An 11,745-nucleotide genomic window follows, 5' to 3' on the forward strand; every position below is an offset into this window, starting at 1 on the left:
ACAACTCTCGGTAAAAATAGGTAGACCTACATGGTATCAAATCAATAGATGGGTTTAAACAACGATAACTTATGGAAGCGTTTTAGGCTCAAATATACTGTAGGAAAATATGTTTACGGTCACCAGAAAATAAGGCCGCCAAATAAAATATTTTCGTTAACAGTTACACCGAAATATATAGTGTAGTGCACTAGTGTAATATGCTTAGGTATTTTTATAAAGGAACATTTACTCCAGAAACGTATTAGTTTGAAATTGTTAAAGAGAGATACATATGTATGTAGATATGGTTCGCTTCATAGCCTTAGAGATTCGATAAGTACTAACTTAGGTAACGTAAAACAAATCAGTGTTGACAGGTGCTTTAAGTTGTCCCTATCGTTCGAATCAAGCGCATCATTGATGTAGAAACAATCATCAACAACGATGGCGTCCACAGGAGAAAACGAGCCTCTTCTCATTTCAAGTGAAGAAGAAATGGAGAAAATACGCCGGCGAGTTCAGCACAAGATTGCAGAAAAATATCTTGAAGTGCTAGATCCAGGTAAAATTAATTTGTAAAATATCAAAGGCATGTATAGTCACGCATTTCCCGTTTTGATGGATGTGTCATGTCATGTTGACGGTTTTGGTTTGTCGTGATTTCTGGTGTTATTTTTAGAAACAACACTTTACTGTATAACGCATAATCGAGCATCAATCTTTGATAAAGCCATAAAAATGTGTTATTTCAATAGAGTAAGTTTGATCTAATCAATTTAATTATGTATACCCGGTATATTTAAGGATTTGTTTGTAAATGTTTGTTATTTACAAGTTATTTAACGTACAGCTGTTGCAAACATACTTTGAAAGTTTGATTGTCGTTTGCAACTTGATTAGGATCGATAAAGACTGTTTTCTTTTTTCATGTTAACACAGCCATATATGAATTCAAGGCAAAGCCTCAGAAGAGTGCAACTACAGTAAAATGAGTACATGTAATACTACACAGGATTATATCCTCAGAAATTTATATATATATGTCTACATTTTTGCTATGAGATTATATATAATACATTGACATGCACAGGATATCAATAGTTAGAAAAAATTCGAAATAATCCATCTAGAATAGTTCAATATACTTCAGTCTGGTTTCTATCAAAAGGCAGAAAACATGGTAATTAACATGACATGTATCAACAATTTGCGGGAATCTCATTCTGTGTTGTCATCATTTTCAATCATGTCACATTTCATGACGTCACTGCTGATGTTGCCATGCGCTTGATAACATACAGAGTATATTTTTTGACCAGTACATTTATTGCGTCTTTGTATAGTTATCTAAAACTACTTACAGTAATTTCAAAGCGTTATTCCGACGCAAATTTAGTCTAGATACAGAAAAATTTAAATTATTAAAATCTCATTGTTCTGATAATAAGACTTCAAACATGGCTGCCTGCATGCTTCTTCTGCCTATAAGGTGTCCAGTTCTTACCTAGTACCAATTCTCACCATTGTAAATATATACATACATAAATGAGATTTTCACTGTGGAGAAGGTTAACGGAATCGGGGTGTGCATGCAGGAGGTGCGTACCTCTGACTTAGGGGGAGCTCGAAGCGAGAAAATGGCCGACGGTAGTTGTTTACATTTTTTCAATGCGATCATAGACACAGATATTGAGAGGCAAATTAAAAACCAACAATTTTTGCATGGTGAGTGATTTCCTCATTAAGGAATTACAATTACTCGATATTCCAACTACACATGGAATCCGATGAGCGATATGTGTATGTATTATATGTTTATATCTTTTTTTCATCCAGGTAATAATTAACTTACAATACTATGTAAATCTGTTGCAACTTTGGACCAGTAGTCAAGTACCTGTATATACCTGAGCCAGGGTGTTAGTTAGTTCAGGGGGTATTGTCTTGATTGAACACATACTGTAATTGTACAGTAATACTTGAAAAAAATACAATAAAAATACTTGCATACATTCTCAAATGAAATAAAGTAGATTTTCGCAAGGTAAGTAGATTTAATTATAATTATTAATTTGTTTTGTTTGGAACACAACCACATGGGGGAGTCTAGTGTGTAGACTTTATTTTACTAGTTAGATTATTTAGGCTGTCATTAAAACGGACGTCATGGAGATAGATTATATAGGTAATCAGTCATGTTGTGACACATGACTGATCATCATATCAGGTAAGGTATTACATTTGGTATTTGGGAAGGGAATGGCCCCAGGGAATGAGTCGAATGAGGGTAACGTGGAAAAATAAAGGCCCTGGTGGTCATAACAACAGACCTACATGTATGTGCCATAGATAGTTACAGATACACTATCTAATTATTTAGGTGCAATTATTACACAACTATATATACCTGTATCCCCATCTGTGTCTGTATGTTAGTATGTCTATACATTGGGTATACACATAGTAAAGTAATGATATGATTCAGAAGTGTGTAATATAAATTAACTGAATGAAAATAAAACCAACAAGTAATTATTCTGTGTGTAAAAGCACTAAAACAGATTGACAATTAAGATGTTTCGGACAACATGAATAATGACACATTATCTGCAAATTTGGCGTGATTTCAATGTAGATCTAATGTCGATAGGTATACCACCCGAAATGATAATATCAACAAAAAAATAAATAAATAAAAATGAATAAATAAAGTATGTGTATCAAAATTTATTTCAAAGCTTATGCTTGAATATTATTTGTCTACAATATTAATGTAGTAGAACAATATGTTTGAAAGATCGCCAAAAACGGGGACGTATACGTAGATGACTTATAAATCATGTATATGAAAATTAGACTCATCTAAATCAGTTTTAAGTGAGGAGATCATTCTGCAGATTAAAGTAGTCCTAACGTATATACTTAACGTAACCCCCCGGGGCCCACCCATGCGCCGTCCCCAGCTAAAATAGGGTCTCCCCCTGATCCTGTCCCTCGCTAGCGTAGGGTAATTTTTGCCAAATTTCAATCATTTTACAAGTCATGGGAAAATTTTACTTCTAATAGCACCTTTCAATGCTGATGAAAATCTTAATTCGTCTAGTTCTGGAATTGTAAACTATGTAAAATCACCACATGCTCCGTATTTTGACAGCGAAAAATGTAATCAAACCACCCGACGCCCCTACTTACATCACTTATGTGGCTTAGCTTGAACGAATCGTGCATCCTTGGCTTCAATCAACGCATCTCATCTGTAGAATGGAAATCACTCTACATGCAAAAATTGTTGGTTTTTAATTTTCCTCTCAATATCTGTGTCTATGATCGCATTGAAAAAATGTAAACATCTACCATCGGCCATTCTCTCGCTTTGAGCCTCAGCGCCCCCTAAGTCAGAGGTACGCACCTCCTGCACACCCCGATTCCGTTAACCTTCTCCACGGTGAATTTGTACCTGCATGATGAGAACTAGTTACTAATGTACAATTTAATGAAAACTACATCATTTTAGGCTTTAGAAAGGAGAAAAAGTTACCATCTGTGTAATATTAATATACAAATTATTAATATTACAGAAAGTTTGCAATGAACAGTTACACTAATGTATTCTGTAATTGCATATTACAGAATTATCTGCCCTTATGGGTGGGTATTGATTGCATAGTCATGTGTTTGGGAGCGTAACGTCATACTTTTTTGAGAAACGATGTGAACCGATCGCTCAACAAGATGGCCACCAGGCAGCCATCTTGGATTTTGATAGTTATAGTTTGTTATCGCTATTTTTCAGAAAGTGCTGCAGAGATCATTCTCAGATTTCATACTGGAGGTTCCCCTAGGGCCCTACTTTTGCATATTGCGATTTGGGACCAATTGGTCAAGATTGCTGCCAAGCAGCCATCTTGGATTTTGATAGTTAAATTTTGTTATCGCTATTATTCAGAAAGTACCAAAAAGAATTGTTCCCAAATTTCATATGTAGGTTCCCCTAGGGCCTTAGTTTTGCATATTGCATTTTGGGACCGAACGGTGACCAAGATGGCCGACAGGCTGCCATCATGGATTTTGATAGTTGAAGTTTGTTATTGTTATTTCTCAGAAAGTACTGAAGAGATCTGTCTCAAATAAATATCATATCACGGTTCCCCTAGGGCCTTAGATTTACATATTGTATTTTAGGACTGAATGGTGACCAAGATGGCCGACAAGCCTTCATCTTGTATTTTGGTAGTTAAAGGTTGTTACCGCTATTTCATCTATTACCAATTTTTTTTTTTTATTTAAATTGGTATAAAAAGAGTGTTATAATCATAAATGACATAATCAAAAATCATTCCTCCAATACACTATATATATATATATATATTAGAAATAAAAACAATAACGACTGACTAGTGAGCGCTTTCGCCCCATTTAAGGGAGCTCCTCAGACTGTTTGTTGTGATACGAAGGTGACTTACCTACATTATGTGGTATATTCATCAGCTGTGGGGAATCCCTGACTTCTATGTCTCAGGTCCCAATCCAATTAATATATATAAATAGATACACTTGTGAGTAATTTACACAAAAATTCAACATAGAACAGACTTTCTTAAATTTCAAGGCATCACCACAGTATAATAAGATATTACCTCACTCCAGATATATCCAATACAGTATTAAGCTATCCATATATACCTAAAAAATTAGATTTTTTTCTGTAGCATCAAAAAAGTTCTAAAGACAACCCATTGAATAGAAATGCCACAATCTCTACTGGGAAATCCAAATGGAATAATTTATTTAACTTCAATGATAATATTTGGACACAAATATATAACAATCCTTTTGGTGGAACTAAAAAGTCCAAACTACATTGGTTACAATATAGAGTCAATCAACATATTTTAATTCTTTTTAATCCCAAACTGGGCTTGCTGAAAGTGTGAATTGTTACGTTGTAAAATGGAAGTAAAGACACTTGTACATATGTTATGGGGATGTATAGCAGAATTTTTTAGGTAACTTTGAATCCCTAAAAGATAGATTACTCATCCCATTCACCTTTCCCAAAGAAACATTTATTTTTGGATTATTTAATCAACCAATACAACATAATAGGGTAGACAATATGATTATTCTATTATTAAAACAATACATATATCACACAAGGTGTTACCACGAGAGGTGTATGCCTTAACTAAACTTATAAAGGATGCATACTTCACAGAAAAATATACTTCAGTCAGAAAAGACTGTCATATTCTCAAATTAGACAATGATTGAAATAAATGGAATATCTTAATCAATTTGTAATACTGGTTCAATAATTTTAAAAAAGGAATGTTATCAACCAGTAAACTATCATTTAGCTGTATCTTCTGAGATCATTTGTACCATGAGCTTATGTCATGGCGCGGCGTCTGTCCTCGTCCGTCAACATTTCCTTTAAATCGCTTCTAGTCATAGAGTTCGCGATATCCCTAGTTATAATGTCTATCCGTGTAATGGACCTTCCTTACATATTGATTGTAACCAAATTTGGCCACAAACATCCTTGAGGGAAGGGGAAGGAAACAGAACTGGTATAAATTTTTCAACATTGTACATTATATAAATACAATGTTCTACAACATGTTTACTAAATTTGATATAAATGATAAACCAATTTTTTTATTCCTTTGTTTGAGTCCTTTATTCACAGCATCTATGAGTGGTCTTGGCACTTTGATATTGTATATAGGACTATAAAAGAATACACAAGTATGTATGAGTCAAGATTATGAATATTTGGTTGTTATGATGACATATTTAAATAAATAAAAAAATATGATGTCTACCAATGCTTGCAAAACTGAAATTGAAGATGAACCCTAGTGATATGAATGATTAATTGTACATGTAGCACAAACCAGGGAGATTGAAATACCGTTTTCGACCCAATAAGCGCCCAGGGCGTATACAAATTGAAAAGAATGAAAAGGTGCTAATAGGACGCAATTGTATTGGAAATCTATACATTTTTGTGTTGTTTTGGTCTTAATTAATGCCTCGGCAATTAAAATTGAGGCCACAAAAAGGGGGAGGGGCGCTTATAGGGACATGAGGGCTTATTAGGTCGAATATGGTAGGTGATGAAAGAATGAGGTGAATCATGTATAATATTTATTTCAAAATGTTTATGATACAATGTGTTGTTTCTAAAAATTAAAGAGAATACAAAAAAAAGTTGTGTTAATTTGATTTGAGTCTCAACGGTGGTCAAGTGGTTATAAAAACATTCAGACTTATTACCACAAGTCTGCCAACACAAGTTTGAATCCCATGGCTATGTTGGATAGTCCCATGGTACTGACCTTTGGCCAGTGTGTGACCGGTCAGTGGTTTTCTGTATGTCCTCCAGTTTTTCTCCACCTCCTAAACTTGTTTTTGCTTCATTTTTTCTCAAATGGTTCTATTCTGGTTCAGGGGAGGCAACTCTTACATCTAGAGATTAGTCTATATAGATACTAATTATAACTACATTTCATAAAAGTCCTGTTTTGATTGCGTTATAAATGTTACAGGTGTGTGTTTTTCTTCATAGCAGTTCTTTAGCTTGTTCTATCTTCCTGATAATTTGTACAAAATTTTAGTGACATGCAGACAAATGGACAGTTATCAAAATCTGGTAAAATAAAAGCTAAAAACCAAAACCTCAATTGAACTACAAGTTCTTTAATATGTTTTTGCATAGGCATGTAATATATGATTCCAGAGAAAAACAAAGCATAATTATCTAATCTGGGATAGAAACATTATACTTTCAAATGAACTCTTATTATCAACAGTATACTTACAGTTGATAACTAAAACATAGTAATCTGCTGTCAGCAGTGTCAGAACTGTGGTGATCAATTCCCTTTAGTTAGAAATGGCATGTGATGTCACATGATCTAGCTTATATACATGTATAATGAGATTACATATAAAACCCTAATTCTCGTACACATGTCCAAGGGTAATTAATTCTATTTCTGCTAAAGTGATGTACATGTATTGATTTATGATTAGGACTCAAAATCAATTGTTTCCATAATGTGAGACTACCAGGATAGTTATACATGTTCTTGAGTAGATGTGGATAACATGTTTAACTCATTTAATATTACAAAAATGCATTGACAGATGCGATGATACCAGAAAGTGAAAGAGAGATCCCTGACCATTCCAAACTGAGCACCCATTTTGACGAGGAAACCAGACAGGAGTTTGAGGAAAGGTTCGGGAAATACAGGAAAAAGAAAGGATCCAAGTACAGCCTACAAAATGTGTTGTGGTTCGTGGGATCCATCGCCATATTCTACTACACTGATTTTTACATTGCATGCAGATACGATCCAAGGGTCAATAGGTATGTGGAATACATCATTCAAAATACATATTTACCGGTAATAAATTAATTCTTCTTTGAAAAAAAAAAGTAATCTAATTTCCGGTGTAGGACTGTTTCTTGATTTAAATCGATGATCGAGTGATTATGATTTTCCTAAAGACTGGTGGGTATTGATTTATCAAGTCAATAATTGAATATTAAAATGGGAGATAACTTGTGCTTATTTTATTTTGTTCTGAACTTTTCTTATGTGTAAATTGGTGGAAAACCACATTTTAAAATGTCATTGACATGTTAGATAAACAATAATTTGAATTTAAGACAAAAAATGACTTCTTTGTACTGTTAACACAGGATATATATCTTTCTAAAATTCTTCAGAGAAAATAAAAGGTAGAAATTTTTCTATAAATGTTATCCAATTATGAAATCGATAATTAGTAGGTTGTCCTTAACCAATCATTGAATGTGGTTTTACAACTGATTCCCAACACTATTTATTTCATTAAACACCAGTATTACTAATAGACTTACTTTGAATCCACGGATACACTGTCATTAGCTCAAACTAACTGTAAAATTATAGTCATGCATGCTTTTACATAGATATGAATCTTACCAATCAAATGCAGTGTATTATCTGTAGAACCTAGTACCATACAGCTTCTCTTGGAACTCTTTTGTTATTCCTGTTATCAAATATAAAAGAAACGAGACCATGCATGTTTTGGCAGAAATTGGTTCAACATTGGTGCTGTTCTCATAGTGATCAACGTGTGTATAGCATTATTCTTCATTGTGTGGCTATCTGGCATAAAGAAAGTGGATGTGGATGAATGGGAAAAACGGTATCCAATACTAATCCCCATAGCAACAGGGGCCTTTATAATTGGTGGAATGTGGTAAGTATGAAAAATAATCAATCTTGATCCCATAGCCACATTAAGGGGCTATACAGGTGTCTGTCTTCTTCCCATAGCAATGCATTCTGCAGAAATTGGACAGATTCTTTTATATATTCAGCTCTTGGTATTTTCACAAAACTTTGTTGGTGTGCACCAGTCATCCAGTGTTATATATTTGGTCATCTGATCAATGAGTTTGTTCAATAAATGACCTTTACCTCAAGGTCACAGGGTCAAAGAGGCTAAAATCTTTTAAAAGACTTCCTGTCTATAACTAAGAGTCCTTAATGTCTTAATTCTCATGAATAACTTGTAAACATAGGAACCTGATATTGGGTTTGAGACATGCCGAAATGAATGGGCAGGGATCAATCTAGGTTTTGGGGGAAACTACCCTTTTTCAAAATTGGGGAAAAGCTTGGCGAAATATAGGGGAATTTGAATCTTCTTACTTTGGTCCAAAATTATATTCATTTTGACCAAAAAGTACTGTAAAACAACTTATTTTATTTTTAGTTTTAGTAAAGCACGATTTTAAGCTCAATAATAAAAAATTTGAGTTTATCATAAAATATGCAATAGCCGTATGGTAAATTTGAAGAAATTTGCAAGCAAAAGTCTAAAAAAAAATATGAAAAATAAGTCACAGAGGAAATTTTGTTACAAAAAGACATTTTTTAGCTTCAAATGGGGAATTTTTAAATCTTCAGGGAAATTTTAGGCCAGAGGGGAATTCATTCCTTGAGGGGAAATTTACCCATAAACGGTAATAAATCAGAGCTAGATTGATCCCTGATGGGTTGCCAGGTTTGTTCAAACGAATAACCTTGACCTTCATTTAAGGTCACTGAAATCCAGTATGAAACTAAAAATAAGAGGCCTTGAGACCTGATATTGGGCATGTAACATGCTGGGATGAAGGACCACCAAGTTTATGAATGACTTAAAGCCTTGACCTACTTTCAAGGTCACAATGGTTAAATAGCCAAACATTTTAAAACATTTTTTTTCGATAAGTAGTAGACATAGGGTCGTAAAATCAAGACAGTGGCGTGCTGGGATGAAGGGCTATCCTACTTATAAGGTCACATACCCTGGTATAGGATAACCTGGAACAACTTTTCAATTAGTTTAAGGTTTAATTTACTCAGATATTAAATGGGCATGTACCATTTACTTGAATGACCTTGACCTACTTTGAAGATCACTGTGGTCAAATACCGTATATCAGAAATTAACAACATCTATAGATAATGTCTCAATTGTCAAAGTAAAGATGAGCACTTTCAGCCCATTTCGTCTTTTGTAAATTGATTCGAAGATTTTTTTTCCCACTGCGGTATACTTGTGTTGTATTGTATGAATACCCCAGTAGTCAGACGACCATTAAGGCCTGTGGACCTCTTGTTTTGATATTGTAACGGTAGTCTGTTATGAATGAATGTCTGTACCTGTACATTTGTCCTGTATTACATTCCAGCGTGACTGTGGGTCTGTGGCCAGTCTGGAGCTTCTTCACGCCAATTATCCTCTTCACATTGTTTATGGGCTTCGTTGTCTTTATCGCCATGATTCCTTGACACAATTACAGAGGAAACAGATTACTAAATGTTAATTAATGCTCAACAACATCAATTGTAAATGATGATGTAAGAAAATGCTACTTTTCACATTTCTTTTGCAAATTATGTATTTTTAGAGCGACGTGAACAAACATGTAAAAGAATAATGAAGTAATGTTTCATCTTTGGATTTTATTTATTTTGAAATTATTGTAAATTTATTTTAAAGGATTAATAATTTTTATAAATATTCAAATGTGATGAGCAGAAGCAATATTGAATATGATTTATGTAATACTTAAGTTTACTCGTTATAATTCAATTTTACTTTATTTTAAAAGACTTACTAATTCACTGTACAGCTGGTTATTTTCGCGAGTATGATATATTTGCGATTTGATCCACAAAATATTGAGAAATGGTTCAATGATATCTACCTTTAAGTCCATAACGTGAAAAATTAAAATTGTTAACATACCGGTATATGATTCTCTCTTTTTTTTAGATCAAATCGTGAAAATTTTGGTCCGCAAAAATACCTGGCTATACAGTATTAACTGAACTAGCTATTTAATAGCCAATAGTTTTCTATGCACCATTAGTATTTTAAGTGAGTTTGGGATGGAGGTGTTTGATATGTTACTGTCAGGTTTCCACCTTAAAATTTTGAGGCCCACATAGTTGTAGCATCTTGGTTATTGGTCAATTAAAATTTTCCTGGTACTCTATTGACATGTCTTTTGATGATTTTATAGAACGTAACTTAATCCACATGAAGACCAAAATTTTATCTCTATGAATTATGATGATAAGAATGTAGCAGAATTAACTACTGCGGACAATCCAGGGTGAAAAGAGACCACAATCAATATATGTATCTTTTGTGTTCAGTAGTATAGTCAATTAATATCCAAAGTACTGTATTCGACCCAATAAGCGCTCAGTATATTCAGAAAACTGAAAAAATGCAAAGGTGCTAAATTAGACGAAATTATTGCAAACCTAGTTTTGGTCTTTTTCAGGGTCAATTGAAATTGAGGCCTAAAAAAGAGGAGGGGGTGCTTTTAGTCGAATACAGTATGTAAAATGAATGGAACTAATTCACACCATGCGATACCCTATAACGTTTGTGCAGGACGTTTTTTCTATTATGAAGGAATGACGCTAAAAGATGATATTCCCCGCTAAAGTCATTTCAGTAGGAAGATTACAAGGAGTTACGTTCCATCACCACTGGAGATACAAGTCCCTCACATATGTTATCAGGTATCATGTGGTATATGCCATCACAAATGTTATCGGGTATCACATGGTATGTGAAATGGTTCCATTCCATGTTTGCGAAAAGGGGGAAAATATTGAAATTGGCCAAGTGGTAGAATGATAGTATAATATTATATGAACTACTGTGAATATTGTACTCAAATCATCATTGATGTGTTCTTCAAACTTCTACCTGTATTTATTGATTTTTTTATTTATTAATTCATTTATATGCATACCTTTAAAACAATTGTAGCATTTCATCATCTAAATATACTAACTGAGTAGGCACTTCACTTATGTATAATTTAGAATAAACATTTTTGCAGATAAAATACGTATAAAGATTTTTGAGCTGTGTCTCATAAGCTTGTAAGTCTTGGTAAAATTTAAGTAGATTGTTTTTGAATTCAGTGTTGGTCAATAATTAAATGAAATGAGAAGTTTTTATTTTTTAACAGTGATTTGTTAGTGACTTTTGAAATACAACATTGTCTTTGTTTGTATGTAATACAACATTGTCTTTGTTTGTATGTAATACAACATTGTCTTTGTTTGTATGTAATACAACATTGTCTTTGTTTGTATGTAATACAACATTGTCTTTGTTTGTATGTAATACAACATTGTCTTTGTTTGTATGTAATACAACATTGTCTTTGTTTGTATGTAA

At 33.4% G+C, this 11,745-nt stretch overlaps 1 protein-coding gene across 1 annotated transcript; it reads left to right on the forward strand.

The window, feature by feature from the left end:
- Positions 1 to 386: 386 nt before the first annotated feature.
- Positions 387 to 11,584, forward strand: LOC138334927 (transmembrane protein 128-like). The gene is made up of 4 exons (XM_069283789.1): positions 387 to 544; positions 7,135 to 7,360; positions 8,077 to 8,244; positions 9,728 to 11,584. The coding sequence occupies exons 1-4, from the start codon at positions 427 to 429 to the stop codon at positions 9,825 to 9,827; spliced, it is 612 nt and encodes a 203-aa protein (XP_069139890.1). The 5' UTR covers positions 387 to 426; the 3' UTR covers positions 9,828 to 11,584.
- Positions 11,585 to 11,745: the final 161 nt, after the last annotated feature.

The sequence above is a fragment of the Argopecten irradians genome, chromosome 11, assembly GCF_041381155.1.
Source record: "Argopecten irradians isolate NY chromosome 11, Ai_NY, whole genome shotgun sequence".
Taxonomy (NCBI): Eukaryota; Metazoa; Mollusca; class Bivalvia; order Pectinida; family Pectinidae; genus Argopecten; species Argopecten irradians.

Excerpts from the sequence above, each read along its gene's own strand:
- LOC138334927 (XM_069283789.1), top strand. The coding sequence starts at position 427 with ATGGCGTCCACAGGAGAAAACGAGCCTCTTCTCATTTCAAGTGAAGAA. Across the intron at positions 7,361-8,076 it reads TACGATCCAAGGGTCAATAG|AAATTGGTTCAACATTGGTG; the intron begins GTATGTGGAATA and ends ATGTTTTGGCAG. Across the intron at positions 8,245-9,727 it reads TTTATAATTGGTGGAATGTG|CGTGACTGTGGGTCTGTGGC; the intron begins GTAAGTATGAAA and ends ATTACATTCCAG.